The sequence below is a fragment of the Chaetodon trifascialis genome, chromosome 2 (genome assembly GCF_039877785.1).
Source record: "Chaetodon trifascialis isolate fChaTrf1 chromosome 2, fChaTrf1.hap1, whole genome shotgun sequence".
Classification (NCBI taxonomy): Eukaryota; Metazoa; Chordata; class Actinopteri; order Chaetodontiformes; family Chaetodontidae; genus Chaetodon; species Chaetodon trifascialis.
The window spans coordinates 3,076,345-3,093,418 of NC_092057.1; the positions used below are offsets into that span (position 1 = coordinate 3,076,345).

Below are 17,074 nucleotides of genomic sequence, written 5' to 3' on the forward strand. Positions count from 1 at the left end.
CTTCATTCTTTGGCACGACCAAAGCATCGATTTAATTCACTCGTTCAAAAAAAGTACAAAAGTTGGATTCTTCATCATTCATTCTGCTGCAGACCTACGAACAAGCCTTCGGTCAGCAGTGACAGGGAGAGATTCAAACAGCTCTGAGAGCGTTTGGTGGCGTTTAGTGACGCTGGACATTCAGGAGTGGGGAAGTAATGACAACAGTAAACAAAAAATGACTTTAACTTTGAAAAAGTCAGTGTTGCCATTGCATTGTTGCCTTCATACGCTGCTGCTGAATCAGATTCAGCATATGCACAACGCCCATGTTAACAGTGCCAGGGATATGTGACTGTTCCTGCACGCTCCATGTACTGACTTCAGTCAGGAACAAGGCTCAGTACATTCTTCTGCCAGTGTAGCTACATTCAGCAATGCAGTAATGAACACATACACACACACACACATCAAATACTGTACATAAAAACAAATAGCAGTAAATAGTGTGCAGTCTTTGGCACTTTTCACGCTGAGAGAAGCACAGCGGCGACGGACGGGGAGAAGTAAACTCTTTCACTGACGGCTTTTTTCTGTTGTCCGTCCTCTGCGTTGACTACAGTGCTGTGACAAAGTTTGAGCATCTCACATACTGTTTGTGGGCTATTTCATCTGGACTCCAGAGCTATTACTGTGTGAAACTCAACTCCCTAAAATCCAACATGGGTCCATTTACATTTTTAATAAGTTGCTATTTTAACTGCAGTTTTGGTAAAGTCTAACCCTGTAGTGACACCTGTGTGCGACCTGAACACACTGCACACTGATTTTCATTTATTTCAAATGAACATCTTCATAAAATAAGTAACATTCTCCTCATTTAAAGGTGATATTATATATCATTACATGGGTTTCAGAAAACCTTTTTAAAAGTGACAGGGCGTCACGATGGAGACGTACGTTGCATGTCTTAACCCTCTCCTTCCCTTTGTTTCCTGTCCGTCTCTATGCTATTAACAATCCAGTAAAGACAAAACTGCTCACAAAATGATCTAAATGACCTTCAAAGAGGTTATGTGTGTTGTTCGTCTGTTGTAAACATATTTCAGTGAGATCTGGAGGAATTGGCCGAGGAGAAGTGATCTGTTTTAGGGCATTTTTGGCCATCATGGATCATTTTTGCTTCACTCCATTAAAGCTGCAGTAGGTGAGATCGAGAAGAGAGCAGACATCAACAAGTTCCACGTCACTCCCCCTCCCACTTCGCTGCACTCATGCCCCGCCTCCAAGCCCATCCTCCCTGCGGCGTCTGCGCGGCCACCGTGGCAACCAGCAACGTTAGCCTTAGCATCGGAAACAAGCTAACTCTGCCCAGCCGCTACATCACAGTTGCTAACATAGCGTACGCGCTGCGGAGTGTTACTGTAACAATCACCATATTAGCTTCATGGTTATTTGTTGTCTTAGCCGTACATGCTGCTGTTGGCGGCGGCGGTATGGGCAGTTTCTGCTTCGTGATTGGCTGTTGCTCCGCCATAGCTTTCACTAGCCTCCTGACGCCGCTCACAGAGCTGTTTGACTGAGCGGAGGGAGGGGGCGGTTCACAGCGTGTGTGAGCAGTGATTGACAGATGTCAGACACTCCCTCAGACGTTCCTCTGGCTCTGATTGGTTGTTTTGTGTCGGGCACAGTGGATTCTTGCAAATCACAGTAGGAGCAGTAGGTGGGACCAATGGAGGCGTTTTTTTTACAGATCACATGTTTCATGTACTGCTGCCTGGGCATAGGGACAGTTTTAAGGCAAATATGACAAAAATTACTTTTATACAAGTTACATACTGCAGCTTTAAATTATTACACTTGAGAAAAAATGTTTCAGTTGCTAAAACGGCTAAAAATAGGATTGCAATGTAGAAAAGGATGAAGGAATCTCAACTCGTCAGCCAACCCAGAGTTCAAACTGGTGCCTCAACAGGCAGAAAGACTGAGGCGGGATCTGGAGATCTGGACTCTTACAGCCTTTGCTGCTGCACCTTATCAAAAAGCTCTTTTTACAACCGTGCTCTTCATTCAAGAACTGTGATGTGTTTGTTTCCCCAAAACAAAATCAGGTGGCACTCTGGGAAAACAAAGAAGCACCTGCACCTGGAACATTCATGAAATTCACCCGAAGCCTTTTTCCAGGATTTGTTTGGAGGAAACATTGCTATTGCACTCTTCATGGAGTATATTGTGACAGAGTTACACATTAAGATACACTTTAAAACCATTTTCTCTTGTTAATATAAAAAATGTATTAGAGATGCACCAATTCAGTTTCAGTTTCAAACTGATTCCGTAACAAGAATCTGGATGTCTGCCTAAACAGATACCGATATCGATAACAGAGCCTGAATGGTGTTAGTATTGTTATTGTTGTTGTCGTTGTTGGTATTGTGTGTAAGGTTACATCAGACTGAAGCCGTGTGTGTCAGTTGGTGTTGACTGGGTTCAGGTTCACATCCAGCCAAAGCTTTCCAGAAAGCTTATTTAGCCTTCATGTTGCCAAATTCCTGCACCAGTTTTTTAAATTTCAGTTTTGTTTTGAGAACCTTGGTTTTTATATTGCCGTCCTGAGACCAGCTCTGTCTCTGAGCCTGACAGCTGTTTGCTTCTCTTTGAGGTTCAGGAGCCTTGGAGTTGTGTGATAGCAACCTCTGACCATTGTGGGACTGTAGGATTGTAATGTTTAAGTTCCTGTTTGAATATTACTGTGAATTCAGTAAAATTCAAATAAGGGTCTGAGCAGTGGGTATGAAATGAATTTAAGTCATTTTATCCTTCATTGATCCCTGTAGGGACATTCATTCTCTGCCTTTAGCCCATGCTAAGTATTAGCCACAGTGAGCAGCCACTGAGAAGAACCAGCACAGGATGTGTTGCTAATGTCACTGGTGCAGAAATCCAAGATGCTTTCCCTTCTGGTGGGAATGCACACATATTGTTGAAACGATGGCAGAACATTGTCCAGTTTGCAATTGTTATAATCTCCCAAGATAAACACCAGAATACTCTGCAAAGTAAAGTTAGCATCCTTGGTCACCAGCTTCGCTGCCGCCTTGGTGTCAGCGCCGGGGGGGTATAAACACAGCTGACAACTACAGAAGGAAATTCCCAGATCGTAGGATGCAGAGACACGGTCAGCATGCCCAGAACAGGCATGCACACCTTGCATTGCATTATTAACCACTGCAGTGAAGGCCCTCATTTCCCACCATGCCAAGTGTTTGTCATGTGTTGGTTCAGAATATCGTGGTTTATGATGCTAATTATCAGTTTTGTGCTGTTTTACAGTTCGAACCGTTAGTGTTTGTTACATTTCTTGACACCATCTGTTTTGCCAAAATAAAGATGGTGCCGTGCTGTTGACGCATGACGTCGTACACCCCATAGATTTAACCCTAGAACTGAATAGATCGGTCCCGTTGTCGCTGATACCCAACCCAACTACTGGAGTCAGTCTGATATCAGTATTGGATCGGTGCATCCCTAAACTATATGCAGCCTTTGTGGACGTACGCGCTCAGAGTGCTTTAGAATAAAATTTTCAAACAATTTCTTGATAAACAGCTGCAGAAATATAAAATGAATCTATAAAACAACTCAAGGAATATAAAAACTTTTTCACAGCACTGTACCTTCCCCCCAAAAACAGTATGGGCTTTACAAAAGCAATAACGGGGCTGTATGCATGTGTACAGGGCAGAGAGTGCAGAGTCATGCGAATGCTACTTGGCATTTGGGGACAGATAGTAGGGCTGAAACAGTCTCTCATGGCTACAGATGTGCAGAGCAGCGTGTGTGTGCATCAGTAACCGTGGAAACCGTGAGGTGAAGTAGCTGACGAAGCCTTCGGGCAGCTCGCCGAGAGTCTCCTGCACCTCCGGGGGCAGCTCGTGGTAGTGATGCTTCTGTAACATGCAATGTTAACATCAAAAACGTCCCGACGTGTCAGGATGTGTGTAAAAAATGCTGCGAGTGTAGAAGCGAAGCATGCACGCTGACCTTATTCCTCATGGCTCTCAGCAGATCTCTGACTGAGTTTCCTTTATATGTCCTGAACCGCCTCAAGTCTGGAATGTACACAAGAGGACATGGATTACAGACCACTGAACGCTTTGGCATCGTCAACAGTGCCACTGTGTGTGCGTACCTGTCTGTAGCGGCACAGAGATATGCATCCTCCAGTTGGTTCGAACCACTGCTCTCCCTGCAGTCTCCAGCTTGACCACAATCGGGCTGTCGGCTGGTTCCTTCTCTATGCGGTCGCTCACGTCCTGCGTACACGCGCAAACAAATAAAAAGAGAATGAAATGAGACGTGCAGTTTCACTACAGAGACACCTGCTGCTTTGTGTATCCGGCGACCTCAGAGCTTTAACACACCTGGAAGAAGAGCAGCTGCTTCTCGGGGCTCCAGAAGAACGGATGTTTGAGCACGCAGGCGGTGGAGGGACGGGACTCGGCCTCAGCGCTGATCATCTGCTCAATCAGATCCTGTGCGATCACGTCATCTGAAACAGTGTTCAGGTTTTAGGTGTTTCACTCATTGTTACTGTGCAAAATACAGTTCGAAACACTTTTCTTTTAATGACATTATCAAATACTTATTATTGACTTTCAGTTACATTTAGCAATTAAGGCAATGTCTGAAAATTGCATCCCTTCATCTAGACAGTAGTGTGCACAAGGAAGTTGGATTGTTGGTGTGTGATTTGATTTGACTTGATTTAATGTAGGAAAGGGAGGTAAACTTACGAGCAAAGTCTTTCTATTTGAGAATCATATGCAGAAGTATTGAGGGGGTTAAATCTTCCAAAGTTATGCAGGAACTGATTGAATTAGCTGTTTTGCTCTCCGGAGCAGTCACATTAAGATTACTGTAGCAGTCAGGCATGAACCAAACCAGGAGAGGCACAAACACAAAGATCGCTCTCACCGTGTGTGTTTTCCATAAAATGCGAGAGTGAGTATTCTCCTGACAGGATGTTGACCTGTCGTCTCAGCGCGTCACCGAAAGGGTGCCGCCCCCTGCTGACCACGAAGTAAAACACACAGCCTGCTGAGAACACGTCCACCGCTGCCGTCTGTGGAGAGAGGAGGAACGCCGGATCAGTCAAAGGGCTATATTTTGGGGTTCAGATATGGATTTTTTGGTCGATTTTTAAATCCAAAATAAAATACAGAGGTTTGAAACAAGTATAGGCCATTTGGTCCTTCGCTTGGACTTGCTCAGACCCTGTTGCTGCATTGTTTTAGCTAAAAGAAGTTGACTGACAGTTCTGCTGTATGTAAGACGTGTGTGCGTCTTACCGGTTTGTTGTCAGGAGTATCCCTCAGGACTTCAGGGGCTATCCACCCTTCGGTTCCTGGTATTCCTGAGCGCAGAGAGAAGCTGCTCCGACCGTCTGGGATCCTCTTACAGAGCCCAAAGTCGGAGATGAGAGCTCGGACCTGACCCAGCACGCTGGGACCAGAGAGGAGGATGTTCCTAGGCTTCAGGTCACGGTGGACTAAAGAGAGAGATGATGAAGAGTGAAGAAGACTTTTGTTCACGAAGATGGAGGGATGTGAGGTTTAAGGTAAACAGTACTCAGATGTTTTTTTTTCTGACCTATATTGAGCGAGTGCAGGTGTGAAAGGCCACACATGGTTTGCTCCAGCACACTTATAGGATTCAGCCCGGGAAAGCAAGTCGGATCCTCCACATACTGCAGGCAAATATGTTGGTTTTGTTATTGAGGGCTGTCGTTTTGAATGGGATGCTAATGACAAACTGCTCAGTAATGACACTGAAAAGTCACCTGACACCTGCAGTACCGACCTGTTGCAGGGTCGCAGCACACAGCTCGATGGCGATGTACGTGAAGAGGCGATCTCTCTCTGTGCAGAAATATCGGATGACGTTCGGGTGTGTGTCAGACGCTCGGAGGAGCTGCACCTCGCGTTCTGCGACTTCAAAACACTCCGGAAGAACTCGCTTCACCGCTACATGGCGTCCATCAAATTTACCCCTGCAGTCACACAAACAGAGCAAGTGAGTGAACTGAGAGTGCAACACACCAACCAAGCGTACCTAAGAAATTCAGTGGTTTGTTAGTTAAGAACATTTGCTGTTCTTAATGTAAATCACAGGTTTGGGCTCATTAACTCAAAGCTGTGTACACTTTATGTTGGTGTCGATCACTTTGATTTCCTACTTGTAGCCATTGGCTGTATTTCACTGTATTTCAGGCCATGTCACAGTTGTCACAACTTCTGCAGAAATTGCTGACGCTAACTGTGATGCCGGCTTTAAAGGCTGAATAATACCAATAATGTGTGAAGGACATGGAATACTTTAAAGCTGACACTAATCTGGATCGCTGAGTTTATTTTGTATAAAGAAGCAGCTGAAGAAGTGAGAAAAGTGGGAAAAGGAGAAATTACTATGAATGGGATTTCAAAGTTAAATCAAACATGATCGGGTCTGAATGGAGTTTCCAGCTGAAAGCATGAATGCGTAGGTATCCTTGAAGAGATGTGAGAATGTCTACGACCTGCATGTGTGCGTGCCAACCTGCACTAATTAGCAAATCTATCTCAGTTGCGCTTCCCCAGCTGTAATCAAAGGGTGCCATGGTGACGGTAACTGCTGTCTGACTCCTGGTTCACAGAGTTCAACTCGCAGAGATTATAGCTGAGGCACAACTCTCAACTCTTATAGCCCAACCATAAGAGAGAGGAGACCCTCCTGAAGGGTTCTTGTGAGATTTGTGTATGTAGTGTCAAAAATGTGTGAATTACAGCAGGTTAGAAATGTACCAGTTCCTGCTTCCTTCCTGAAACACACTGTTTGATGCCATAGTTACATGTGTGAAACCAGCAAAAATGTTCTGACTTACTGACATAAGAATAATGTTTAAAGAGTTATATTCGTGGGAGCAAGTTTAAAAGAGATTTTTAATCAGATCCTACAGCTCTGTGAGGGGCTGAAAACTGCATGGAATTAAAAAAAAAAATTAATGTGAATTAATGCAAATTTGAATTAATGCCATGTCTTAAGTGTGTTCATTTCAAACATTCTGTCCATTCATTTGAATGGCAAACATTTCCTGGAAAACCTGGAATATTTTGGAAAGTATGAACAGAACAGTAAGATTTTAAAGTCTACTCTTTGACTCACAGGAAGCCAATGTAGTGATCTGAGGACTGGTGTGATGTGGTCCATTTTTTTGGTGTTTGTAAGGACTCGCGCAGCAGCATTTTGGATCAGCTGTAGTTGCCTAATTGATTTTTTGTTTAGGCCAGTAAAGACTCCATTGCAATAGTCCAACCTACTGAAAATGAATGCATGAACCGGTTTTTCCATGTCTTCTTTGGACAGACATCCCTTAATTCTGGTTATATTTTTCAGGTGGTAGTAGGCTGATTTGGTAATCAGCTTTAAATGGTTGTTAAAATTCAGGTCCGAATCAATAATTACACCAAGATTTCTGGCTTTATCTGTTGTTGTCAGTGACATGGAGTTAAGTTGAGCACTGATCTTTGACCTTTCATTTTTGGGGCCAAATACAATCACTTCTGTCTTATCTGCATTGAGCTGAAGAAAATTCTGGCACATCCACTCATTGATTTGATGAATACACTCATTCAGTGAAAGTAAGGGACTGTAGTCATGTGATGACACAGAAATATAAAGTTGTGTATCATCTGCGTAAGTACGATAAGAAATACTATGATGCTCCATAGTCTGAGCTAGGGGCAACATGCAGATATTGAAAAGAAATGGTCTGAGAATGGACCCTTGTGGCACCCCACACATCATCTTTTTCATTCAGACACATGCTCACCCACTGACACAAAGTGGTTTCTATCCTGTAAATAGGATTTGAACCAGTGTAGTATAGTGCCAGTAAGTCCCACCCATTTTTCCAGTCTGTCAAGAAGATGCATGCACTATGCACTTCATATTCTGCAAAGATTATGTAACATACTCTTTGCAGAAGCTGCTTCAAGCAGAAACTGCTTAGCAGACGGTGTGTTCACTGATGTGCCAACGCCCATGATTTGACATTTAGCTGTCAGCCATCAGCAGCCTTTCAAATACAACAGACAGCCAAAGTGGCAACAAGCACAATTGTTTTGCACTTAATGACCTGAAACATGTGAATCCCCTAATATGGTGCTTTGATTAAGACCAGCATCATTAACTGATGAAACAGTAACACGTTAAAATGCAGACACTGTACCTGAAGACAAACGTTCCCGCTGTGCCGTGTCCGAGCACCTCAGATGGAGTGAAGGAGATTTTACCCACCTGCACCTCCTCACTGTTTCCTTCTGAGACAGCTGGAGGAAAGAATGAAGCAGCAAGAAATGAATTTCATCTTCACAGCAAGGGACAGGAGGAGATAATACATCTGAACACACACAGTGCGGAGTGTTTACCTGCTGTGGGTTTGAGCCCAGCGGTGCCATTTACGTCGACATCTGAGGTGCTGCTGCTGTGAGAGTGAGGGCTGGGTGGAGGCTCAGGAGAAGCTGGGTGAGAGTCTGGATGTAGAAAAGTGAAGATATACAGTATGCACGTCTCTTGCAAGTCATTTTTTTCTGTATCTTATTTAAACAAGGAATGAATAATATATTTAAGATCTCTGGGCTTTGAGAAAAATGATTCTTTAACACAATTTTATGCATTTTACTGGTGTGATCTTCCAGCTCTCAAGTGCACCGCAAAGAAAAACACTTAATAATTGAACCGGACCTTGAGGCCGCTGAATGCAGGGAATGCAGCTTAATAGAGTTGTTTTATAAGTTACTTACCACTGGAGATGTTTGTGTCAGAAGAAAGGGACGTGTCTGAGGAAACCAAGGTCACTGCCTGCACGTTGGTCTGCACGCTCGTCTGCATGTTCGTCTGCATGTTCGTCTGCATGTTCGTCTGCATGCTGGTCTGCATGTTCGTCTGCATGTTCGTCTGCATGCTGGTCTGCATGCGCTGGAGACGAGACTCAAAAGCCTCCTCCAGCTGCCTCTGAGCTTTCAGCTGCTGGGCTGCACGCTGGAGAAACACACACAGATACAGTTCACGCAAACTGCTGTTAGACGACGGACGTTCAGATCAGTACTGAGAAGACTGAAGAGGAGGAATAAATGAAGCTGTTCTTCAAGGAAGATTAAAAAACATCAGGAAATACCATCCAGCCCAAATGCTGTGAAGGAAAACGCTTTAAACGCTGCTAAAAAAAAACTGCCCACAATCACTATTTTGTTAGTGCTATAGTATTACGCTCCATCAGATAACATGATCGATGCATGAATTCAGAAATGTGTCCATGCTGACACGACAGCATTATTTCATCACTCTGAAAATCACATTGAATTGCACTTCTGGTTTTGCTCTACAAATAAATTTGAACTTAAAAAATGCAAATGTATGCAGGCAGATGCTCCAAATTCTAATTAGATCTTTGAGTGTGTGAGGAAAAGCTTTGGCGTAAACACGATGTGTCGATCATGTGTTGTTTTTAAGCCACCACGGCGGCAGGACACAACGGCAGCGCTGGTGAATTTTGCATTTCAGAGCTTAATTTCTTTTCTTGTTGATAATAAATCAAACGTGTAACCCAAGACATTTTACAATTACAATTCTGGCAAGAACAGCAACAGAAGAAGTAGCAGCTCTAACTTCTTCCTCAACTCGACAAACTCTGGAAGGTGCCCTGCGGAGTTTCCTCCTATCCTTCAGGTCTAACAAATGAAAGCTGAATGCATTTCCATCCTCATAAACATCTTTTTTTAATGCAGTCTTCTGCTTTCCCATCTTTGCTGGTGCACTGCAGCATATCTTTTTACTGGTGGTCAAAAGCTCCAGAGGAGACCTTTAACTGTGTTTATATTGTCATTACTGCTTGATGGGGGAACACAAAGTATTTCTACATGTTGCTTAGGGGTTAATGAATATTGTGGTACATGTCAGAGCCTGCTAACTGAAGTAAAAGAGGCAGGCTGAGGAAGACTAGGTGCTCCACGAACTGAACATTTCTGCCACAAAGAACCTGTGGGTGTGATGACAATCATGGATCAAACCTATATATCTGTTTGAGGGTATCCTACAGTGGATATTTCCCTGCAGAGGCATGCAGTTTGCCACCATTTGTTCACATATTTGTGAATAAAATCCCGATCAGCTGCGTCTTTTGCAGCGGATAGAGATTAGACACACTCACAACGGGGTATGTGAGAGCGAAGGCCAGCCATCCTCCCAGCAGCAGCGTCAGAACAGCCAGAGTGAGACGGTCCTGAGTCATATAGACAGGAAGCACAGCGGCTGCTCGCTGGGTCTGTCCTGACGTCCTCCCATCATCCCCCTCTCTGTTAGCATTAGTGTCGCTATGGCCACCAGCAACCGTCTGGAACTGAAGGACATAATAACGGAGATAAGGAACAATGGGAATATGATGAGGGTTCACTCAGTTTGTTGTCATTGTTCTCTGTAAAGCAGTTTGCAATGAAAATGACTGCGACACATTTATTACACCAACATCTCTGAAACAGCTTAAAGTAGGTTACAATGGACAGTAACAGCCTTACAGAGAGGGACCATTTTCTGCTATCATTTCTGTGATTCACTGGCTTTCAGGTGTACACGGCAGCAGCCACAGACGTAGTTTGGAGCTGTGACTCACATAGCGCTCGTGGTAGTATGAGGCAGGGGAGGCAGAGGAGGCCGAGGGCCGAGGGGGGATGACTGCGTCACCAGAACGCTGCAGGCTGCCTGGGAAGTCCCTCAGCATGGTGGTGTGAGCTACCGGAGGGAGCTCGTGATGACCTAAACCACACAAACACACAGGTGTGATGCATGTAGGGCTGCATGAGTGCTAATGTGTATTTCCTTGCCTGTTCACTAACACCTGGGATTAAAATGGGATGTACCTCTGCATACGTTATCCAGATTATAAGCAAGCTGATCTTTGCATTTACAACTTAGAAGTACAGTAAACTAACCTAACCCTAACCCTGAGATAGCTTCAAGTAATCTAATCTTAAAAACACTTTTTGAGTCGTAAATTTGCCAAATATTACACATCAAGTTATCGCTTTGTGTGCAAAATACTGTCAGTTTGTGCGGGTGTGTTGCAGTGCAAGCATGTGGTCGATTCTGCGACAAGACAAATAATGTCCTGTTAGCAGCAGGTCGGCTGCACAGATGAGTGCAGTGCACACCCTCGCACACACAATTACTTCTTACAGCACATCTTTATTGCTTTATTGCCGGCAGAACAGGATTTTAGTACCTCCTTCCCTTTCATGACACAGAGCAGAGGTATGATCAGTAATTACAGGCCGGTCTCTATCGGCTCCCTCTCTAAATATGAACAGCAAACTCTATTTTATGTTTACTCAAAGCAAATATCCGTATGTTGTGCACTGATGCGTACAGATGCTGTACAGATAGCGTTTACGCTGACCTGAGATCCAAACACTACGTGAGCCGGATGACCTCCAGATGTGGTCACGCAGAGCCGATCACATTCCGATTTTTGTGAGCTTTCCTCTGAAGCCAGACTCGTTGCTTTCGAAAGCCAGGCTAAGGTAAAAGGTTTTCAGATTTGGACACTTGAGAAAAGTCTGTGCTGTCAAAGTAATAATTCAGTTTTTGGTGGGGAATTTAACTTTTCCACAGCAGAAGATAAAATGTTAGATTTTTTTATGTCTCTGAATGCACTTTTAGGAGCATAAAGTGCAGTTTTCCAAGCTTCAATTATTGTGATATTTCTGTGTTTCAGCTCAATATTAAATACTGTAGACAAAATGCATGTCGCAGTTCATTTTAAAGTTAACAGGAAGACAGACCCTTGATAATTACTCTGTTATTTGAAAACACTATTTATAGAATCCATATATTCATATACAGCAAATAGCACAACATAAATTACAGTTGGTTAGAACAGCGATCCATCTTTCAGGAAGTTTTTTGTTGCTTTTGGATGACACGCAGTGATGAAGGTGTGGTGTGTGTGCGTGTAAGCTGTGAGTGTGTGTGTTCACCTATTAGCAGCCAGTGGTTCTTCCGGCTGTTTGTGCTCCCTGGCGGGTAGCGCACATCGGTGGAAGGTGTGATCTCACACGCCCCTCGCTCCCTGACCGTCACCTCAGCCGTCACTGGACCCTCAATTCGAGCCAGGGTCAGTCCACGAGGCTGCCACGGCAACAAGAAGCACAAACCAGCCACATGACGGCTTTCTTATCACATCTCATCTCGATCTGATATACTGTAATAACTATCAGAGAGCAGAGCGGAGAATCGCCACAGATGACTGACCGTGATATGATAAAAATAGATTACGTATTTAAACTCACCACTAATGAGACTCCATGGTGGACGAGGGAGGTGGAGGCATAGAGGTGGGAGTCCAGTTTTCCCACATAGAGAGTGTGTCTTAAAGAAAAAAAAAAAAAAAAGTCAGGTTACTCCTTCAATCAATCAAGTTATTTGACTGTTCACTGATTAATATGATTAAGCTAATTGATGGAATTAATCAATTGATCTCTAAGCACATAAAATAATTAATTCGATTTGGGGATTTCCACCGTAAAGCAATTACTGAAAAAGTTATATAACTCAAATTGTTTACAGGGACATGAAATGCAGCTTTAATTATACTACTGCCACAAAAAAAACCTGCTTCTGATTGGCTGGCAGGGATCCATTGAAACACACCACCAGACACCTCAAGCACACACCTCCATAACAACTGCAGTAAATCAATATACCAGGTTCTGAATATTAGACTGCAGTACTGGTGCCATGCTGCGTTATCACCTAAGCACGAGATAAACAGACTACAGGCAAAGTTTTTTAAAAAATGGGTGACGTTTATCTTTCCAGCTTATCTTTTTGCCTGTAACAGGTGCCAGTGCTGGAGGGAGGTTTGGCTGAACCATCATCATTCCGGTAAAAGGGGAAAAACACTCTGGATGTTTGCTTTTCTTAAATCATTCTCAATCGTCTCGGCTGGCACTGAGCCCAGGATGCAGCGCCGGTGCACCTGCAGAGCAGCGTCAGGTGGAGCTTGCTTTGGTGGAATATTTGTACATGGGGAGGCGAGCCCTAGCATGAAAGAAAGTGTACATAACACAGCGAAGAGCGGGCCTGCCGTGATCCAAATCTGTCAAAACCTGCCATTTTCAGGGTGTAGGTAAGTAGCTCAGAGGTTGCGACGGGGACTTTGAAAGCAGTAACAAAAAGACAGCAGAAGGGACGGAGAAAGCCGAATGATGCAGTCAGCCAATGGAGGCTCGTAGCCTTCTTCCTGTCAGTCAATCCAGTGATGTGATTTACTCAATAACTCGAGCTTTGTGCAGTCTGAGGGCCGTCTGGTTACCCATGTTTCTGTGTGCTCTTACAAAAGTTGCGTTTGTGCGCTGGCTTGCTCCTTCACAAACTGATAGCTCCACTTCAAGGTAGAGTGTGCGTCTGCCTGGTTGTTGGCAGAGGAGAAGGTGAGGAAGCGGAGCGTTTCCATGGCGAGGGACAGGTGGGGGGCGTGTCTTAGCGAGTCTCCAGAGTACAGGTAGACCCCTATGACAGGTGAGCCATAGTTCTGACTCCACAGAACATCACCTGGAAGACAAAAAACGCTGAGTCTCACTAGGAAGCAGAGGTGGAAATAAAGAAACTCCCCTCAGGCAGGTAAGGTCTTAAAATAACCACACTGTAAAGACCACACACCTCTCCCTACCTGACTCTCTGTCAACTGTCACAACAAGACCATCGCCACTCGACACCAGATGGGCCATCTCTGAAAGCACAACAGGTAGGACAAGTCAGTTTTTCCTGACTCTGAGCGAAGAGGCTCTACTGCTGTCTGTCTTTTCATTCCATACAGCGCTAACTGTCCTCAAACGAGTCAAACGTTCAGATTCAGGTTACACATCACAAAGCAGGTTCGGCAAGGCTGTCATCAGTTCACATTTACGTTCAGGTAATAATTGACCTGCCATGGCAGTCTGTCAGTACGTGTCTGCAGGGACGTGCTTGTGAGCAACATACTGTAATCTTGTTTTTCATCGTAAGGTGGAGCAGAGTAATCGTTGTACGTAGCGTTCCACCTCAGCTCTTGTGTCTTAGTATCGAACATGGTCACCACATACTCTGGAAAACAAAACGGGTGCACAGTTCATAAAAGATAAGGCGCAATGCATGAAAATACCACAGCACCGTGTGTGCGTGTGTGTGTGTGCGTGTGTGTGTGTGTGTGTGTGTGTGTGTGTGTGTGTGTGTGTGAGCACCTATGCAACAAACCTGTGCGTCCAATGTAGAGAAGGGGAGTGTTAGGGCAGATGGATTCTGAGGCGGAGGTGGTTAAACTGGTTTGTTTCTCACCTGTCTCAGGGTCAACCACAAACCACACATCCTGCTTTTTACCTTCATGTGAACATACGCGCGTGCACGCACACACACAGACAAACACACACACACACACACAAATTTTAGCCAACAGCATTGAAGTATCTCAGATATTTACAGCATTTGTCTCATTCATTCATCACCAACAAATATCTCCACATGTTGAATGGGTTGGTCCCATATTTCTCTGCATATGTCACAGTCTAACACACACACACACACACACACACACACACACACACACACACACACACACACACACACACACACACACACAGTGTCTCACCTGTATAGAGTATACCATCGGAGCTCCTGCAGGGAGCTGACTGAACCAGCTCTGGGATGGTGAACGGCAGTTTCTGCAGACGCATCCAAACAATGGAGTCATAAAGTGAAAACTCTCACACACACACACACACACACACACACACACACACACACACACACACACACACACACACACACACACACACACACATCTTATTCAGTTAGTTTTGCCATATTTACCATTAGGCCTTCCTTGTGCTTCCCACCCAGGACGTACAAACTGCCATCGTTGGGGTCTGGCAGAAAACCCGGCCTACAAAATAAACATTCACACATGTTTTGTACGAGGTGTGTGTGAGGCTGAGTGTCACAAATGTGCCAACTTTGTCTTTGTATGCATGTGTATGTGTTTCACTCACTCTGTGAGGTAGACAGGTACTTGAATAATGGGGTCTGAAAGAAATCAAAGAAGCGTTTCATGAGAAATATCTGAAAACGCGAATAAAAAATAGGAAAAAGTTTTGACGTCCACGTGTAGGAACCTTCTCTGAGGGTCCACTTGATGTCTCCTGACTGTTTGGAGACAGCGTGCAGACTTCCATCCAGCGTCGAGACGAACAAGAGGGATTCTGGGAGGGTGACCGATCTGACCCCCCCAACCTGAAGGGTTGCCAGACAGAGAGAGAGAGCGACTTCAGATTAGCTGCGTTCATGTCGGATATCGTTCAGCATAGCTGGACTACAGAATGTATGTGTGTGCGTGAGTGTGTGTGTGAGTGTGTGCGTGAGTGTGTGCGTGAGTGGGTGTGTCAGGTCTTCCACGGGACCTGATAATTACACAGCCTTCCTCGTTTACCAGGATATCCTTATCCCCACCCCCCCAAACGCTGTACCACACACTGTGTTCACCGCTCCCATGTTTACCCACAAAGGGGCAGAACAGCAGTCTGTGGCACACCATGGCAAACACTGAGTCAACACACACACACACACACACACACACACACACACACACACACACACACACACACAGTATTAACTTTCTACACTCAATTTGGACTAAACGTCCTATCATATCATGGCAACTTTACTCGAGCCTGAAATAGACACGGGGGGGCAGCGGGATGCCAGTTGCATAAATAGCGACACAAACAGTATAAACAGCAGGTGGAGAGCCAGCCACACGGTTTAACGAGGCAAAACTTACCTGAATCAGTTTACCTTCCCAGGACAGCAGCAGAAGAGACAGCAGCAGGCGTCCCAGAGGCCCCATGACCCCCGAAACACTGTCTTTCATGGCTCGGAACAAACGGGGGACTAAAGCTATTGAACTAACAACAGAGGTCGAACTCTCTCCCCATTTCCAGGGCGGGCGTCCATCGGTCAGAAAGTTAGCAGCGGCCGTTAGACATCGCGACAGCCGCGCGGAGAGCTGACAAACACGGTGAACTCTAAGCTAGCAGTGCCGCTTTAAATCCATAATAACAGAAACGCAGCCGTTCTTGTCCCAGGTCCATATTTCCGTGTTGGTGACGTCAGGAGCGAACTGTCAAGCAGGTGGGCGGGCGAGGGTTCTCCGCTCCCCGCGCTGAGTGACAGGGAGGTGAGCCAATGGGCGGTGAGATGTGGAACAGAAGGGGCGGTGCTGTGGAAAAGGCTGGAACACGTGGAAACAGACAGCAGGGCAGTTGTGAGCGCAACAAGAGCGTCTTTTTGTGCAATAGAAACTAGTGGAGGGCGTCATTGTTGTTTCCTCTGTGCACATACACAGTCCCTACACATGTACACACCCACATCAATGGTGGAAAGTACTTCAGTTACTGTATATGCAGCTTTATACTGAGGGATAAGATTTACATGATTTCCTAAAATACAGCAGATTGATATTAATTTACAATACATTAACTTAATATGTAGTATACCCTGGTTTAACAGATATGGAAACAGTACTACGTGTGTCTTTGTTATGTAGTATTTACATATCTTACATACTTTTACTTTGATACTTGAGTACATTTTAATGATGATACTTATGTACTTTTACTTAAAGGGGTCCTCAATAAAGTATTATACTTTCAGATGGGGGACTTTAAGGCCCCAATATGGGTAAAGCTCAAAAAATGCTGGAGCCTTTTATAAGAGACAATGAATGGGATTTTTGTTTAAAAGACAAAAGATAGAAGACATTATACAGCTGTTTTCACAAGCTGAGTGGTACTTATCGGACCATTAAACTGACCTTAATCTGTAAAATCTGCAAAGTATCCCTTTAAATACAAATCTGAATAGATAGAAATATTAGTAGGGTTTTACTTGCAATGGACTTGCGGTATTATTCCTTTTACTTAAGCAGATCTGAAGGCTTCTTGCTTTTCTTCACAGTAAAATCAGAAAA

The 17,074-nt window shown here is 44.5% G+C and overlaps 1 protein-coding gene across 1 annotated transcript; it reads right to left on the minus strand.

Moving 5' to 3' along the window:
* On the minus strand, positions 1-16,204 carry ern2 (endoplasmic reticulum to nucleus signaling 2). The gene is made up of 24 exons (XM_070987287.1): positions 15,887-16,204; positions 15,222-15,339; positions 15,099-15,132; positions 14,920-14,992; positions 14,699-14,771; positions 14,308-14,430; positions 14,056-14,157; positions 13,745-13,804; positions 13,410-13,626; positions 12,363-12,441; positions 12,051-12,201; positions 10,688-10,830; positions 10,229-10,417; positions 8,823-9,060; positions 8,448-8,552; positions 8,249-8,348; positions 5,842-6,031; positions 5,632-5,728; positions 5,331-5,530; positions 4,957-5,104; positions 4,404-4,531; positions 4,172-4,295; positions 4,024-4,091; positions 1-3,929 (listed from the first exon to the last, which is right to left on the minus strand). The coding sequence occupies exons 1-24, from the start codon at positions 15,974-15,976 to the stop codon at positions 3,747-3,749; spliced, it is 3,033 nt and encodes a 1,010-aa protein (XP_070843388.1). The 5' UTR covers positions 15,977-16,204; the 3' UTR covers positions 1-3,746.
* Positions 16,205-17,074: the final 870 nt, after the last annotated feature.